This window comes from Rattus norvegicus, chromosome 17, assembly GCF_036323735.1.
Source record: "Rattus norvegicus strain BN/NHsdMcwi chromosome 17, GRCr8, whole genome shotgun sequence".
NCBI lineage: Eukaryota > Metazoa > Chordata > Mammalia > Rodentia > Muridae > Rattus > Rattus norvegicus.
The window spans coordinates 49,416,118-49,435,088 of record NC_086035.1 but is presented as its reverse complement, the minus strand read 5'-3'; the positions used below and the strand labels follow the sequence as shown (position 1 = coordinate 49,435,088).

The window sequence follows — 18,971 nt, the reverse complement described above, 5'->3', positions numbered from 1 at the left end:
TCTGCTTCAGTCCCTGTTTCCAGAAACTGCCCTGTCGATGAACTGCCATTCTGCAGTGTATGAGGAAGTAAACCCTTGCCCTGCCCAGTGACTTTTGGTCAGGGCATTTATTATTCCAGTTGCCAGAAGCAACAAAGAGAATTGTCTCTAGGAAGTAAGGAGAAGGGATGGGATAACTTCCTGAGATTGCCTTTGTGGGTTTGCTGGAGAGCAGTCCTGGATTTGCTGAGGGGAGATGCCTGATTTCTATGGCCTGTTTCCAGGGATAAAGGAAGCAGAAAAAGAAGAGTGGGCACAGAGGTGCACCAGTGACCTTCCAATCTAAGTCCCCAGGCTGCAGAGAAACAGATTTGGGCTGTGTTTCTCTGACCAGCAGTTTGCAGATGAGGCAGAGGGTCCTCCTGTTTTGGGGTAACACCAACGCCCTGGATAAACGTGTACCTCTTTGGGAAATGAAGCTCAAAGGATTCAAGGAAAGGAAGCCACAAGGAAGAGTGCCTGTGAGTCATCGGATGGCCTTTGCTACTGAGGACTATTTTGTGTGTCCAGCACTGTGTGGTATTGAGTCGTCCCCACCAATCTGATGCAAACAAATTTCCTCGGCTGGCCCTAGAGTTCTGTGTGGCTGAATAAGGTGGAGAACAACGAAGGGAGACTTTTTTTTTTTTTTTTTGATCAGCAGGTTTGGAAACTTTGAGTGTTTGGCTAAGAGCTGGTGGAAAGACTGCAGTGTTTCCTGTGGCTGTCAGTCTGGCTTCTGAGATAGGGAATTGGGCCTTGGCTCTGCCCCATGCAGGGGAATGTGTGCAGTCACCGAGGGACAGGCCTTGCAGGGAGGAAGGGAGCAGCCCTGGCTTTACAGCAGAGGAAAAGGAATTTGAAAAGCAAATATCCAAAAAAACAGAACAAGGGAGGAAGTATGTGCGTTAGTTTGCAAAATAATGAACTTTCCAGTAGAAATGCTGATTCCCAAAGCTGGGGAACCCAGAGTGAGGGAAAGAGACCCAGCAAGCTGCTCCAGTCTCATCCTGTTTTCTATTGAATTTCTTCACGAGGAAAAGAGTCTGGAATAGGCCTCTCTGAGCCTTGAGCTGCTGGCTCCCTTTCTGTTTCTTTCCGAGGAGACAACTGAATAGCTGCTGTTTAAAAATAAATGCTGGAGGATTCCTAGATTTAAAAACAAACAAACAAACAAACAAACAAACCATTGGCTTGAGTATTCTTTCGCTTTAAAAAAAGTTTCTGCATTTATATTTAAGGAGTAAGTGATTCATTCATTTATTCATTTCAATTTGAAATTCATTCAAATTTCGAGCTGTTCTGAGCCATGGCATCTGTGTCAGCCTGCACCTACAGAGGTGAATACGAAAGGGTTCCTGTCTTTGAGCAACTGGCGTAAACACTCAGGAGCATGTCTTCTGACATGACTGGGAGCTGCTGTGCAGCACTGGGCAGGCTTTCTTGAAGCAGATGCAAAAGGAAGAGAAAACTGGCTGGCTCAGAACACAGCAGCCATTGGTGAGGAAAGAGTAGACAGGGGAAAACCAACCTGGTACTGTTTGGTTTTGGATCCCTGGTCAAGGGACCAAGGTGCATATTTTACATATCAAAGTAGACTTGGCCTTCAGGTTCTCCCAGCAACCTTCAGTCCCTACCTGGTATATTCTGTCTCCAATCTCAAACGTTCCAGCCCAGGAGGTAGACGGCCCTTCCCCCAGAGACTCTTCCCTATCTCTCTTTCCCTCCTTCCCTCCTTCCCTCATTCCTTCCTTCCCTCCTTCCCTCCCTTCACCCTCCATCCCGGGCCTTTCCTAGCCTGAATCCTCAGGGCCAGTTAACTTGCCCACCCTAGAGCAGCTTTCTAACAAACTTGCCTTTAATATAATCTAATATATCAGTGGAGGAATAACCTGTAAGCACACAGGACTAGCAACCCTTTGGAGTGCATAGAGTTGGGGAGCAGGATGGTTACTTGAAAGCAGGCTGTGAAAAGTTCATGTCCATTTAGATTCACATTTAGATAATCAAAGCAGGACACAAGATGCTCAGATTCAAGTAAACCACAAATAAAAATATTCTGGTTTCTTTGTTTGTTATGTTTTATTGGTTTGTTTGGTCATTTTATCTCCGGCCAATTTGAACCCAAGAAGCTGTATTTTGACTGTACTGTTTGAATTGGAAACACTTACACAGAAGCTTTGGGAGGCTTTCCTGGAGACAGCCTTTCCACCCAGGTGATGAAAATTCAGTATGGACTTAGGAAAACTTTCCTGCCATGTTCCATTAATTTCTGCCCTAATCTATTCAGCAGTTCTCTTTCTCTTGAGAAATCGATGAGGTGAACAGCCTCAATTTCATATTTCGTAATATCCCATGCATAGCCAGTGCCATAAGACACTGGTCTGTGGAGGAAAACTTCTGGACAGCTACATTTGCAAATATGTATGTTGGATATGGGAAGTTCCCAAGACAAATGTGTTAAGAGTCCCAAGAAGTCCCACAGTGAAGCCAGCCTCCACCATTTTTTAAAAGAATACTCTAGAAACTGCATCATGGGTTGTTTTAGGCAGGTGTAGCCTGTCTTCTGACATATTTGCATTTGAGACCCTTATTTCAGAACATATTTAGGAAAAGGATATAGTACGTTCAACAGTTATTAGTAGCTGCTATTTGAGTCCGGGTTTTCCAAGAGACTTGACCCTCCTCCTCCTCCTCCTCCTCCTCCTCCTCCTCCTCCTCCTCCTCCTCTCCCTCTTCCTCCTCCTCCTCCTCCACCACCACCACCTCTTTCTCTGCAGCCACCATTGCTGCCTCCTGTTCTGCCTCCTCCTCTTTTTCTTGCATTCCTTAATATCTCAGAGAAGTCATGTTGTGAGAGATGCTGGAAAGAGACCAATTCCAGAATCCATGTGTACCTTTAGCTAGCAATCCCAGAGTGGAAAAACAGCTCCTAGTGCCAGACGACTAGGAGATGTAGGAATTCCACAATTGGAGAACTGAAGTCAATTACCACTGGGTAGCAAACCTCAGTTGTGTAAGTTATTAGTAGTCACTATTATACTATTACTGCGCTTTCTGCCAGTCAACTAACGACAAAGTAATCATAACTCAGGGCAGTAAACGAGTGCAGTAAGATTCATGGATCATGATTCTTTCAGTTTCAGCAGAACTGGTGCTCAAGCTCACAGAAAACAAGAAAATTCATTTGTTTCTGTGTCTAGGAAGGGTATCAAGGTTGCCAGGGTGATCGAAACCAGAATCTTGGCAGCTAGCACTTTGCCCTCCCATATTTTTGCCATCCCTCCCGCCATTGGCTTCTGCCCTTCTGGCCTCTTTTCCTCTTTCAGGGTCTTATCCTACAGGAAGGACACAGGTCTGCAGAGGGCTTTCACTTTCCAGTCCTTAGCAGGCAGCCAGAGAGCCCTCTTTGCTACACCTCTGGGCAGTCTCTAGAAACAGACTTGGGTCCCATTTGTTTTTGGTGCCAGTCACCAGTGCTAGAGACGTGCATGGCTCATATATTATTGGTCAGGCAGTAGCTGTTGGTGTGGGGCCTACTACCCTAAAGAAGCTGTAGGGAAGTTGGATGGACAGAGTTTCCTACAGCTGAGTGACAGAATTGGGTTAGATTACTGTTCTCACATGTTGTGCAGATGTTCGTGGTTTCCCGTTGAATTCATTTTCCTATTGGTTTTTAGAAACTTTAAACAGACCCCTTATTTCTTCAACTAATGCTCACTTTGCATTTTCTCTCCGTTTTATACACTTGAGACTATTAATGTCCACTTGTAAAGCTAGTCTGTATGAGTATTTTCAAAGGTGAGATTGGAACTAACCTTTAAAGCCCCAGTCCTTAGTCAGGAAAGTCTCATCCTCATCCCCACCCCCAGGGGCACCATTTTGTTATGTCATGACCTCAAGGTCCTTTGGTGGGCAGAAGCTGGGGACACTGTCAACAGCCTGCAGTGCACGGATGTGTACCTTCCTCAAGTATCATGTCGCCTAAGTGCCTGTGGTGCCTTGGTTGTTAAGCCCTGCTGCAGTGGTTGCTTTGTGAGAATAGAAGTTTTCCTGGCTAAGATTGTCATTCCAAATTGTGTGGACTTTAAGGCTCATATTGAAAAAAAAAAGCATTAGCTTATAATTTTTCCCTTTGATTGTAAGTGTGTGTAAATATGGGGAGGGATGGTGCTTACTGAGGACCCAGATGCTCTGAGTTTCACCCCCACCCCTGCCCAAAGCTGCACAGAGAAAGAGGTACATGTTTGTAAACAGGATCAGCAGTTCGGGGGCATTCTTGCCTACATCATGAATTTAAGCCAGTCTAGGCTGCGTAAGAACTTACCTATAAATAAATAAGCATATGAACATTATTTTTTATATTCTTACCAATGGATAAATATTAAAATCAATATGATTGACAAGCATGCTTTATAATTTTAATTCTCATCCCTTTATTACATCTACTGTGTGTCTGTCTCCTCTCTCCAGATTGTTTCCCTAATCTCCTCAAGAGAAACAGTTGTAGAGGACTGTGAGGGCAGGTTGTGTCCTCTTGTGCTGAGTATTTTCTCAGCTGGTTACTGTAGGTAGTGTCCACACCGGTTCCGGTGCACAGGGCTTCTTTCTATGAAGCCATTATTTGTGTGCTACAGTTCTTGATAAAGTCCTAAGACAATGTCCTTAGAGATAACTCCTTCCCAGGCCTCTCACATTGGCTTACAGCCTTACACGCTTTTTTTCCTGTGTGTCTGCCACTGTCCTCATTCTTGGCAGGACAGCAGCCATGCTGGCTCAAAGCTCACCATCAAACTCTCATTTTTTTTTTTTAACTTCATCACCGGTTTAGAAGCTCTGTCTTCCCTTACAGTCCCAGCCTGAGGTCTTGGGGGTTAGAACTTCATCAGAGGAATCAGCATGGAGGGTTCACAGTTCACTGCAGTTACAACTGAAGAGACATTCCTTCCTCACAATGTGGCAACATTTGGAAAAAATAATTTAACTCAAGGTGAAGTGTTTTCAGTATTTACAGCAAATAACAGAGTTGGGACAAAGGGTAAATATAAGAATGTACCCAGCATTTGCCTCCTTGGAGTTTGTCCCTGTGTCTTCTGACACCTGTCCTATGCCATTCATGGTGACTAGTGAAGATGTTGGCAGGAAGATTTTCTGTCCAAGTTTCCCTTATGTTGTAGGGCAATGATAGTGAAGAGCACATTTCCTCTCACGGCAAGAAAATAGCCCTGGTTATCACTAAGATTATGGGCCATGGTGTTTGTCAACGGCATTTATGTAAAATGAAACACTGGGTTCATTGATTTAGTTTCTCCTTTTGCTCACTTTGTTTTCATATTCTGTGGTGTTCCTTGCTCTCTAAGGCTCTCTATTCCTTCCTTTTTTTACACTGTATATGGTTCACTGGAGCCCCCTAGTGTGTGGGGGCACATATTCCTCTCTTGTTCCCACAGACTTCCATGGCAGTCACAGCTCATCTCTTTGGTTTATCAAAAAGAATATTCTTTGTGAAATATATTTCAGAAGAAAATCAAAGGCAGGACTCAGCAAGTCTGGGAATCACAGCCCTGGCTCAGGCTAGGTGACAAACTGCATCATGATATCACTACACCACTACATCATTACACTGTCGTACAATAGGGATGTTGCTAGTTGTAATTTCAGGAACTGTGACAAGTACATGAGCCAAACAATTCATGAAGCAAAAAATTTCTTTTAATTTTGTGTCAAGAGTTTAGAGGTTTCAGTTCACAGTCATTTGGCCCTGTTGTTTCTATGCTTTTGTGAGGCAGAGCAGCATGGCAGACCAAAATTGTTCACAGTGTGAACGCCAGAGTGAGAGAAGAGAGAGAGAAGTGGGGGTCGGTGGAGAGCGACTGGGAGGAAGGAGACTAGGTATGACCTTCCTAAGTATAACCTTCTAAGTCATGCCTCTAGTCACCCAATTCCTCTCCCTAGGCCCCACCTCTTTCTACCATCTCCCCAGATTGTGCCACCAGCTGGGGACTGTGCTTCTAGCACTTAAGTCTGTGGTTATTTAATCTGCAGCAGATAATGAGATGCTATCAGTCTGTTTGGAATAGTGTAACGGAGCACCTAGAACCGAGCTCTCACCAACCCAGTCTGTCTGCCACAGACGTTCTTGAGGTACAATGCCCACATAAGGTAGTAACCACAGATGCAAAATCCAGAGAGCTTTAGAAAGATGGAGCAGGCCTCAGAGTGATCTGAGGCTGCTTTCAGTGGACGTCCCTTCCTCTTTCCACAGTCCAAGGCAAAGAGAAACGGGAACCAGTCAACATTTTAAAAACAGCTCCTCCCCCATCCCCATAGGCTTTGTCCCATCACTAGAAACAATGTCCATGAGTTTTGGTCAGAGGGAAGGAAGGAAAGGTTCAGGCCAACCCTTCTGCTGCTTTGTGGTTTTGTCCCACTGCTCCAACATGGCCGCCCGGTCTGGTTCTTTCACTGCAATGAATTGAAAGCCAGACAGACATCTAGTTAGGGATGGAGTGATTTCTGTCCCTTGTCTTAGAAACATGAATCAAGAAAACTTTCACTGGTAGGATGGATCAACAGTGGAAATAGAGCCACATGTAACCAAGATGTAGATATCAGTTAACTGACTTCCTAGTACGAAGGATCTCCTCTATCTCACATGGGCAAGTGTAAGCAAGCTATTGGATGTCTGTATTAAGGTTACAGACTCCTAGCATTCTGCATGGAACACATGGAGCTAGGAGGCAAGCAGGGGCACTTTAGAGCTCTCCACCCTCCGGGCGCCTCCAAAGATTTATAGTTACCTTGGAAGGCAGTGGTTAGAGTGTCTAGCCAGCTGCCCAGGCTGCTTCCCCTACTGTTTCTGCCCTCAGTGATCCTCAGATTTCAGTCTGAGTAAGTATTATACCAGACTGTCCATGCTGATTGCACTAACGGGGCAATGTCAGGAAACCTGCATAGTGCTTGGGAGATGTGGGGTGTGATAAACCTAGTTTTTTTTTTGTTCGTAGCTCTCATGAAAGGTTAGTCACCTGACAACCATCACTGAAAATGCTGGCCCTGGGAGTGTAATCGCACATGGGATGGATCTTCCGTTAGGGTGTTCTAGCATGTTGGGAGAAAGTGACAAGAGTTGAGTGTTACACTAGGGGAAGCAAAGGGTACCAGGAGACCAAACTTGTCCGAAAAAGACTTCAAAGTATATTTCTATCTGTTATGACTGACCAAGAATTGAGTCAGTCTGGTCTATGTGTTGGCAGTTGCTGCAGAGACAAGAAGGTAGTACCAGTGGCACTGCCCTGACCCTTAGTGATCTCCCCAGAGGATGTGCTGCCTCAGGACCTCTCAGTGAGGAGAGGTCAGAGATGCTGTCCACCCTGTTACAGTGCATAGGACAGAGGTCTTATCTTTGTTAAGGCCAGGATGAGTTCCTCTGAGGAGGGAAAAGAGGAAAGGATCGCTCACTTATGTCTCGAGCTCCACTCCCTGGAAACTTGGTGCTCCTTGTCTGCTCTGCAGTTGTCACTACAGGGAGAGCCCATGAGGCCCAGCTGGCCTGGGAAGGAAGCCAGGGAAGTCCTGGCTTCCTCCTTTCAATGGCTGCTTTGTGTCCGCTGCCCTCCTGCTCTCAAGGGGAGACACTGGAGAGCCTGCCTTTGTGTTCTCACCTGCTCAGCAGGTTTTCCTCCCAGAAATAAAGACCAGTTGAAGTGGGAAGAAAACAAGAGTGGCCTTTGATTCCTAGAAGGTTAAGCCCCTTCTTTCTTAACTGTAGACTGTTGTGTGGAGGGGCGGGGCAGAGGGCAGTTCAATGAGGTTTTTCTTTCTGTGATCTATTTTCTAGACTGCCAGGGTTGGCTGTCTCTTGAGTTGAATCCGGTTACCTGATAGGCACACAGCCTGATTTCATGGCAGAGCTTCTTCTGCACTTCTTATATTTAGGTGTGGGTCTCCCGAGTTTAAGTTATTTATTTGGCATCGATAGGGCTTCTGTTCTGAATGTTCTCAAGTATTCAAGCAGGGTGGAGACCATGCAGAGCCAGTCCCATTCTTAGCTGCAGAATGGGGTGCTAGAATTATTTAATAAGGTCATATTGTTTTCAACTTTGAGCAGTTTTAAACAAAACAAGCCTTGGTATTGTTTTAATGTCTTTAGGATATCATCCTAGAAGAACTAAACTTATGGAAACATAATGCAAACCATCAGGGTTTTTAATACAGCTGGCTGAAGGCCTTCTAAGCAGCTGTACAGGCACAGGTACTTCTTGCCTGGAGAGTGCAGACAGGGAGCTAGCTGCTCCCTGAAGCTTTCTTCTTCTTTTGCCTGCTTTTAATTGGTTTCAGGGTCTTGCTTATTTGAAGACTATTCCAGGAATGCTTCTGCCTCTGGGCTTTTACACTTACTTTTTCCGAGTCCATGGAGTGGTTTCTCAGCTCTCCACAGGACCCGCTGTCTATCACATTTCTCTCAGCCTCAGTCGGGCTCTCCCTGAACTTGTTTTCTGCAATTGGGGTCCCTCTGTCTATGCCACCAGCAACAACAGGATGCATGGGAGCACCAATCTGCTTTATTCTTCCTTTCTCTTGCTAGCATCTGACACCCAGGTCTGAAACTGTGTCCTCAACACACAAAGCAGGCCTGGCGCCTAATGGAGGGGCAGTAATGATTTGTGGATGAAAGATTAAACCATTGTTTTGTGGGTTTGTCCTTGCTGGGTGCCACTGATTAGTACAACAAGGCTCCTAATCATCCTTTGCCAGGAGCCGTAGCTTTGTTTGGGTTTAGTTCATTTGCTGGCCAGCTCCACCAAAACTACTTATCCACACAACTGCTGTTATCACGGAGGTGTCCCCTTTAACTCTACCAGGCCTGTCATCGCTGTGATGTGATGCTCATTGGCCATGGAATCGGGATAGAAATGAACAAAATTTATGCTGGTCTGGTAAACTGTGGAAGACATGTCTGACTAAAGTCTTCTTATAGACTTTTATTTCTGGGGGAAAAGGGCCAAGGATCTACAGAAATGGGCAGAGTTTGGACAGCATATAAGAAAGGGGACATGTGATTTGCCATCACTGTGTTTGCCAATGAGAAAAATACAAAGCTAAAAGGTATATTGAGGTGTGGGGTTTCCAGCCTGCCAGGGTTTTCAGGCTGGCACTCACCCCATCTGTTGGTGAGGCTGTGTGCAAGCAGGCTGCCTCAGGCTTTGCTAGAGGGAGGGCACGCTGGTCGAGCATTAAGGAGGGACTTTAGAGATGCCTATCACAATTTAAACAGTATATTCTCTTTGGCCCAACAATTTTGCCTTTACGATTCTATTGTAAGGATTAACTTTTACAGGTGAAAAAATTATACAAGCATAACTTTATGCCTTGCAAGCCTGGTTTGTGTCACTAAAGGCAAGAAAGAAACCATGGAGTCCACCCACAACAGGGACCTGGCTTGTCAGGGAGGACACACCCTGATGACAGAGACCTAGAAGATGCATTAAATTATGAAGGGTGCAGGATGCTGCCTTTGTATTAGAAAAAGGGGAAAAGTCAGAATATATTTTTGTTTTTGTTTTCCATCCATGAGGACACTCTGAGGGACAGAGAGCATCATGGCACAGCTGTAGGTTAGGGGAAAGTACTGTTAGGTGGGGTGACATTTGGGGAGTCTCCGCCTAGCACACCGGGTCTCTGCTTTTTCAAATTGAATTGTCAGTGAAATAAAGAAATGGAGAGGCAGCAGAGGAAAATCATTACTTCCTTTGTGAGAAAATTTAAGGCTCTTCAGAAAACTCCCAGAGCACATGGTTATTCTCTCTCTGGAAGACTGGCCTTGGGGAGGGAGTGTGAGCATGTGTGAACTCCTGGGGAATTTCTCCTTCCTCATAATATCCTGGTTACTATAGCGCAGATCTATTTGTGACACACAGAAAATGCTTTAAATAAAAGCTACTTCCTGACCATGACTTCCTGGGCAATGTGTTCTTCCGGAGACTGTTGAGCGCCAAGGTTTACATGCAGTCTGCGCGCGAACCCTGCTCATTCAGGCTGGAGGAATACTCAGAGCAGGTTTCCATCCTGTGGTCACGGGTTGCTGTGTTGCTCCTGGAAAAGGAAAAGAAAAAAACACGCAGCAAGCCGAACCCCCAGGGTAGTGTCTGCTGGAGCCTTTGCCTCCAGTGTTTTAGCGCAGCCTCCATCTTTCTTTGGGGACCTGGGGCGCGGTTGACTGTGCCCCTGTGGCTTCGTTCTCCGGGGCGCCAAGGGGAGCATTTCTCATACACCAGTGAAAACAGGAAGTGATGATGAAGCGATTTGCCTTGCATCTGCGCTGAACTACTTTCTTTTTGTCATTCTTCATTAGGTGTAGACACGTGTGACAGTCCACGCAGTAGGACCCCTATTTCTACCGGCTTTGGACTTCCTCCTGTCGCACAATGCCGCCGCCTTCGGACATCGTGAAGGTGGCCATAGAATGGCCTGGCGCCTACCCTAAACTCATGGAGATTGACCAGGTGAGTAAGGCCGGGAGAACTAGAGAGCTCACAACAGTTTTCCACTTCACGCTAAGTGATTGCAGATTTTGAATAGCTTCATCTCCTTACTCTAAGGGGCTGTGAAATCCGGGCAGTAATTACTACAGTGTGGTCTGTGTATGTACAATGGCAGTGGATGGGACTTTTATAGTCTTGCCCCATCTGCTGGATTGTGTCAATACCGGGTTCCTATCTGAAGTAGTAGTGATAGCAGCTGGAGGGGTTGGGTTCTGGACATCAGGACAGATGTGATGGAATGTCGAATCTTACTGTGAGACACATGAGGGGGCAGATTTTTATATGGACAATGTAAAACTTAGTTTAAAAAAACATATTTATCTCCAGAAGAATCAACAAGTATTTTGTTATAGTAACAACTTTATAATAAAATTACTACAGAGCACATTATCTGGAATATGGTACAGAATCAGAAAATATGTAGTGAATATAAAGGGAGATGATAAGAATCATTTCATTTGTGAGCATGGATGGTTGACAGTCATGTGACTGTCATGGCTCTGACTCTTTGATTACAGATTGTCCAGGGAATTTGCTTTGTTCTCATTTCACTGAAGTCATTCTAGAACACATGATTGGAGGGAAGAAGGATGAGACTTAATTTATACTTACAGGGTTCAAGAGGCATAGTGGCATTCTATATTTTCAATTAGAACACCATGGCAACACCAGCCATTCTACTCTTGATACTGTTTTATAATTATATTCACAGTTCGTTTTCTCGTCACATTTTATTATCAGATTGAAGATCATTGCAAGAGTTACACGGCATTGTGTAGATTCAAAGGAGTAATCAAAACAAACTCCACAGGTCAGATCAGAATAAGTGGGTTTAAGTTTGCATGTAGGAAAGGTTCCACTGTACAGACCAGCTCCTCACTGTCATTTTAACTCAGTGGAGAAACAACGCTTACAGATGCTTGGGCCTTAGAAATGCAGATACTTAGGCCTGACCCAGATATGCATGATAACAAGATTCTCAGGGAATGTCTGTGTGTGTGCAACTAAGTGGCGTGGCACCCAAGCCAACATGCACATTAGAGTCACTATCGCAAGGTTTATTTCGTGGTTCTGATGAGCTATTTAATTGTGATGTAAGCATGGTAGGTGGAATGTATATGGCCTTCTCTGTTATGGAATATGTTGACTCATATTCCATATCTCTGGGGAGTCAATGTAATGGTCTCTGCTTTGCGGATGGCCTTCTCTGTACATGTGAGTTTCAGCAATTTTAAAAGAAAACAATCTTTGTACTTTGGGACAATTTTAGATTTATACAAAACTGCGAAGATTCTATGCATTTCTGTCTGTTCCCTTGTGTTTTGTATTCCCTAACATTAACATTGTCGCATAATTTTAGACCAGGTGCTTGCTCCACACTCACATAAAATAAAGTATATGGTCCATATTTATATCTTGTCAGTTGCTCCAGTAAAGTCATTTATAGCCATTTTTCTATGACATCTAATGGCCCATACAAAATCATTTACTACATTTATTATTATACCTCTTTTGTCTCCTTGCCTGAAATAATTCTTCAGTCATTTCTGGCAGCTATTTTATGGAAGGCACTGCAGCTTGGGGTTCCCTGGTACATTCTGTCTAGTAGATTGGAATTTTGCATTCTGAGATAAAGTACCAGACAAATGGTGCCGTTTCCTCTTCAGGGAGGCATGTCAGAGTCTCTTGTGACTTTCCTTCATTCTTGTTCATTATTCCAGGGCCATGAATGAGAACATAGACGTTGAGAGGAGCCGTGTTACCTGTCAGTTAATGAGAGGCCAGGTCAGGGCTATAGGCTTCCTTTCCTCTCAAGACTTAACTTTTAAATGGTTGTCTAAGTTCTAGAATGGCAAAGTGGCCATTCCGTACTGAGGCAGACATAGAACAAGGAACCCATGCTCCTCCTGCCACTGTGTACTTAGAGCAGACCCACAGCAATGCTGCTGTCAGACCTTCTTTCCCGTACAATGAGAACTTGGCCTGAGACTTGGAAACACACTTTCACATGCACTGGATACTTGGAATGATGACTACCGGGAGTTTCTCCTGGTCCTCTGCATCCTTCAGTAAGGCTCCTATTGCCTGCCCGCCCCTTTTTGTAAGGTTGGGGTAGGTATTGCTGTCTTAGGGTCTTCTGCCTTCATGCTGTCCTTGTCTCAACCCTGACGAGAGGTCCTTAAACCTTGTTGTAGGATCATGCAGGAAGTTTACCTGAAGTATACAGTGCCGTGCTGCAGAGAATTTTATTCTGTCACCAAGGGCAGGGGTGCACTTAACAAAATAAGCACCGGTGGCTGAAAAATAGCTACTGTGCTAGGAGACGACTTGCGTTTAAATGCTCTTCTGCAGTGCCTTGTGACCAGTCCTTACTTGATAGAGACACTTCACCAATGAATCGTGGTGGAGGAGCTTCTGCCGTGGTAGTCATCTGGGCTCAGCTCTACCCAGCTGTCCTCTAATGGCACCTGTTCCTGGGGACATCTGCTCACAGTGGCCCTGTTTACATTCTTGAGCGGATTCTTTTGTGTTTTCTACTCAGCAGGAAGAGTTCTTAGGATCTTTTCCTGAGTGGACTTTTGCTGCACCAGATGGCACATTCCAAAGTCATCTTTTCTCTTGGTCCCTGACTCTTTTCCAGCCAGGCTATGTAGGGCTGCAGAGCGTGGTCATGGGGAAGCACAGAAGCTACAGCGGCTGGCACACATTCTATTTTAGTTACCTTTCACCTAGTAAATACTGTATGTCCGTGGAATCTGAGCTTCTGGCCAGATGTACTTCCTGAGTGGCAGTGCAGTGTATTGGGTAGTGGTGGTAGCAGTAATGGTGTGCAGTATAAATGTGCATTGTCTATGCTGGGGGCAGAACAGGGGTACTGATTCCTGGCAATAGTCTTTATTTGGGATTCAACTGCACTAACAAAGAACTTTACATGCAATAATAAATAGAATCTTGTTGTTCCCAGTTTTGGAGGCTGGAGGTTGAAGATCAAGGCAACAGTGGTTGAGGATCTGGTAGGATCTGCAGTGTACCAACAGTTTCCTTCCATGGCTCATGGTACAGGCTCACTCTGGACCATGTTGTACAAATAGGCTTTCCTAATCATCTACCAAAGTCCATACTGCCCTGTACTACCACCAGAGGCTTAGTTTCAGCTCACACTGAGAATGCACACATTCCAAGCTGTACTATCTGAGGGCTCTGATTTCTGGACTAACTCAATTTGCCTCCTGGAGCCTTTTTTTTTCCTTGCCTCAAAAAGTGGGTGGGGCATAATAATTTGTTCTTAGGAAGATTAAAGAAAATGTATGAAAATAATGTCATTTATTGCTGGTTCAGAGCCTTAATCACCAAGGTGGCCGTTCTTGCTCTTAATCTAAGCAAGTATTCATTACATTGGAAATGTAGCCTGGTTCCTTTCTGTCGTAGACAGCATTAGATAGCCACCTTGTTCCTGCTCTACCTTGTTTTCTAATCATTTAGGAAGGAGAGAAGAAAAAATGAAAGACAAGTGGAAGATATTCTCTGGCAAGAGGAAACTACTCACTGGATGTGCAGGTGGTTTGTGCTGTGGAACAGTCACTGGCTCCTTACCACCCGAGCCACCAACATCCCCGAGTAACGCCACAGTTTGTGAAACAGCCATTGCATGGCGTCTTTGTTTGCATGCTGCTTCTCCGGTGCCTGATGACCCATTCTTACATGATAGATGGGCATTTCATTAATGAATAGGAAGAGGAGGAGGAAGAGGAGGAGGAAGAGGAGGAGGAAGAAGAGGGGGAGCAGGAAGAGGGAGAGGAAAAGGAGGAGGAGGAGGAAGAGGAGGAGGAAGAAGAGGAGGAGGAGCAGCTTCTTCTGGTGATTTTATCAGAGGCTCAGCTCTGTTCCCCATACTCCACTGACAATTGTGTCTGAGGGGACATCTGCACACAGACTCTACCAGGTCTAGACAGTAGTTCTTCTGGTCCTAGTACACTCTTCAAGCTCTAGCATCTTTTTCCTATTCCCCTCCCATTCACCATTTGCTAGACACTGAGCCCAGAGAGCATCATTGCTGTGCCTGAGAATGTTCTGCCCTGTGTTTATGGATGTTAACTCTGGCTCTTAGCACCTTCTCTCTCTAGCCTGTCTTCCTGTTCCAGGAGAGACAGAAGAGGGGTAGGCACTTCTTGTTTCTCTAGGCCTCTCAGTCTATTCTAGCCCAGTCCAGTCCATTTCTTGTGCAGCCTTCTTTGATAAGCTTTGACTCCGTCCAGTGCTTCTCCCCTTACATGCTCCTTTTTCCAGCCCCAAGCCTGTAAGTGACGGGTCTGGGGGTACCTGGAAGAGAATGGGGGACAAGGGATGCGAAGAAGGACACCAAGACAAGAGTCTGGTCAAGGCGACAATTTTAATTTTCCCCAAGGCTGGAAATTGTCCTATTACTTGGAACTCTGATCAGTCGTTACCTTACAGTTCCTCCATCCCCATGCTTACTTGGATGTTTTCTGTATATTGGCTATGCTGTCATCGTGCGTTCTGTGAATGAACAGCACTTTCCTTTCCTCTGGAGCTGGCCTTACTGTATGGTATCTACTAGCTTCAGTCACATGGTCTTCCCATAGCCTCATTTCCCCTGTAATCCTCCTGCACCTCTATCCTCAGACATCAATCATTCCTGTGAGACTGCATTCCTTGGTTATTCTGGACAAAGTTTCCTCTTTAATGCTAGTCTGCCTCTGTCCAGATCTTTTCTATCCCCAGCCCCCTGGTTTTGTGCTCACTGTGGATGGACAATTTTTATTTTAACTCCTAGATCTCACAGATGTTAAACATCATCCCTGTCTAAGTGATACCTACTCCCATGACCAGTGTGGGCTATATCTGGCATCACTTTCAAATCTCTGCATGTTTGAGGCATGGTTTTCCATGTGTAAACTGTCCTTACCTTCAGAAGACATACAAATGGTTAATGGAATTCTCCACTTGTGAAGAAAAGGATCTCAGGGGATCATTTATAGCCCAGTGGATGAGCCTTGTACAATTTGCATATCAGACGAGGAGCCAAGTCATCTTCACTGTGTATTAGGGAATTGCTGATCAAGGCCCAGAGAGTGATAATGTTTGACAAACTTTTCCTGGGGAGACACAGCACACATCTAATTATTACAGGTTGGTAGCCTCCCCAAGCAGCTCAGCTGGTCATTGTTTCTTCTAGGCAGTTTGGCCTGCTGCTTCATCCAGGCTGCTAGGCTTGGCTCCCTGTTTTCTTTGTAGCTAAGGTCTTCTGTGAGAACTCGTAGGCAGTCTTTACTGTTTCCTCTTTAAGAGGGAGGAGCCTAGTGCATCCGGTCACTTTTAGGCACTTCCTGAAAGTATGTTGAGTTGTTTACTACTTCCTGTCTTAAGGAGTTTCACTGTAGCCTGGAATGCTTCCATCTCAAGGAAACTGCCACCCAACAGAAGGAAAGACGTTCTTGGCTTCCAGACTTAATTTGGCAGGTTCTTAATTGGTTCCTGGATTTTCAGGGCCTCATTCCTGCCACAGTGAATTTGTATTAGCCCATTTTTTCTGTTTGGAGGATTTAGAGAAGGATTTTGTTTGAGAACAGTGCAATATCCTAAAGGGAGAAAAAGATTATGAATGATTATGATTATGGGATTTTCTAGTGCTTCTCAGTCTCAAATCAACATCTTCAGCAGAGCTAGCTTCACAGCCCCTGTCATTTCCTCCAAGGAATCTGTGTCCACAGTATCTGTAGTTTTGAAGTCCTGGCCTGTTTAATGAGTCCTGATTCTTTAGACATATGTCTCTGTGGATCCACAGACTTTCTCATCTCTCCAAGTTTCCCTCTAGCAGTTTACTGCCTCCTCCCGGTGTCTCACCTTGCTTGCCCCTGCTATGAATCCTAGCTCCTGATGAGGCCTCCCTCCCTACCCAGGTCTTATCTGAGCACATTGTAATACAGTCTTTTCTCCAGCCTATTTTGGAGCCATTTTTATTGCCTGTTGCTTTTATTTGCAGTTAATAAATTCTGTATGCAATGTAATTTACATTTCTCTTGTGAAATTGACTAGAAGCTCCTAGTGGTCAGCCCATAGTTTAAGATGTTTGTAGCCTGGGGCCTACCTAGTACAATGATTTCTCTTGTCTGTCTGTGTACTAGGACGTGAATTTTTAACAGCTAAGATAAAAGTAACGTTTTGATAGCCTCCATTGTTACTCTTTAAAGAACACCTCTCCATATATCGATGGGAAGTTTCTCTCCTGAGAAAAAACACAGATACATGTCTTTGGGTAACCACATATACATTGTCTGCATTTTTTCCTCAGTTACCAGGTTTTTGTAGTATGTTTAAGGTATAATTCAATGGGTGAAAATATGAGTTAGATTAGACCTTTTAAAAGTAAAGTACATTCACATTTTATATTTCAGGGTTTTGTCGATCCTTCTCATAACAGTAGCAACAGGAATAATAATGGCTGCCAGCTAGTCAGTGTGCACTGTGCCCGGCAGCATAAATGCTCTGTATATCACGTTTTGTCATATTCCAATAGCCCTATGAGTTCCACGAAGCTTTCCTGTTTCATAATTACTCACAGGCTCATCCACTGGGCCACCGAACCACTGGGCCACCATTAAATCCAGCACTGTCCAATGAGCTGCTCAGGCAGGCATTAGTAAATCTAGGTCTCTCTGTTGGCTGGTTTTGCTTTAGCCTCTCCATCTACTGTGTTTCTCCATAGTGATTCTTCCCCATGAAGCAGTTTGATTTGAACGAAAGTGTACACCATCATCATAAGTGTGTCTCTTCCATGATTACCACTGACAATTTAGGGACTTGTTGGGTGAAGAAAGTCAAGACTGCATTTTCTTAAAAACTAAAGGCTGTCCCCTGGGCTGGGACATCACAAGAGGCCAGGCAAAGCCCTACATGGTCTGGCACTTTAGTGTGCAGGAGGTGGGTGGGTTCCTGGGTAGGCAGATTAGCAGGGTGCTCAAAAGTTTGGATTTGGTAGAGACTGAATGGACTCAAAGTCAGCGTTTCCCCTGGGGGGTGACCAAGAGAGGGTTCCAATTTTGTAAGGAAGAATTGGCACTATTCCTAAGTCCTTTCTTGCTTATATGGCACTGTGAGGGAAGCATTCAGCTCTCTGCCTAATGATGCCACCATTAGCAGCCAGATCTCATTCTCCTGTTATACTGAATACAATGGGCATCTTATGTTTTAGGCAAATCTTGAACCAATAGTCAAAATTTCTCCTTGAATACATTAAACCAGATCTTCAGCTTGGAAGGCTGCAACTCTCAAGGCATTTAAACATTGATTGTCTGGTCAAAAGCAACTGATAGATGCCAAGCTCCAAATAGAAACACCTGAATTCAGATGAAGCTCTTAAGATAATGTGAGATGAGAAAAATCATACAGACTTGTGACAGAACTTCTTTGTAACCTGTGCTGTAGGACCTAGGATTTCTATGCTGTCCCCGCCAGCAGGGACCCAGTTATTCAGGGTCCCGAAGGGGCGCTACCCTTGGGCCTAAATGGGGGGTGAGAGAAGAAGGAGACCAAGCAAGATTCTGTTGTCAAGGTCTCGTTTATTGGGGTGAATGTTACAGCTTTTAAGGCTTTCAGGTAGGGGGAGTGTCCTTTGTGAAACACAGAGAAGGGGGAGGTGATAGCTGGAGGCAAAGAGGTCAGGCGGTAGAAGATGAGGTCAGGCGGTGGGGACACCGGTGTTGATTCAGGAGATAACAGGTATCTGCTAAGGGAGCTGAGGCATCCCTTGAATGTTATCTTCCCATGCTGTAAATTCATGGGAGAGGCTTTCATTCAACAATCTTAAGACTTAAGGCAGTCATCTTAGGGGTGAATATCTGTGGCCAAACAGCCCAGAGTCACCTAGTCACTTTGAGCCATGCAGTCAAAAAGCAGCTAGGCCCAAATCCAATATGGCTCTGTACACTATGCAGTGTTTCTCTCAAGCTCCTGGGTTACTTGCTTCCCTCTGGTGCCTTGAGCCTGATGATGCTCATTTGTGGGGCTGTCCTTTGTCTTCTAGCATTTTAAGGGCATCCTAGCTCTACTCATTAGCTGCCAGTAGCACCTCTCTAGCAGGGTGATGAACAGAAGTGTCCAGACATTGCCAAATATCCCTCAGGCAGTGGATAGAATATCTATCCTGTTCGAAATGCACCAGAAAAGCTCCCTAGCTTGGCTTTGCCTTAGGATTGCAAAGGGCCCTTGAAAATGCAGAGAAGATGGATGAGTGGTTCGGTACCACGGATTGCTGCTTTTATCCAACTCCCTTGGGGGACGATCTCACGGCTTGTATTGCATTTGGAAAACACTGTTGTGCGGTCTGGGCATTTATGGGCTCTGCTGGCAATGGGTCTGGCTCCTGCAGTAAATTTCAGTGTCTCCTTT

General features: G+C 45.0%; 1 protein-coding gene across 9 annotated transcripts in view; it reads left to right on the top strand.

The window, feature by feature from the left end:
* The window catches only part of Elmo1 (engulfment and cell motility 1), a 536,338-nt gene that overhangs the window by 83,437 nt on the left and 433,930 nt on the right, over positions 1 to 18,971 (top strand). For 7 of the 9 annotated variants that reach the window (XR_010058900.1, NM_001395578.1, XM_063276615.1 and 4 more), the window contains exon 2: positions 10,373 to 10,523. Coding sequence is in view for 8 of the 9 variants with exons in the window: in NM_001395578.1 (NP_001382507.1) it covers positions 10,446 to 10,523 (78 nt within the window). In the remaining variant the exon portion in view is untranslated. Of the gene's footprint in view, positions 1 to 9,993; positions 10,160 to 10,372; positions 10,524 to 18,971 lie in introns of those variants that run through there. The other 2 variants (XM_063276614.1, XM_063276612.1) reach the window with 2 other exon arrangements.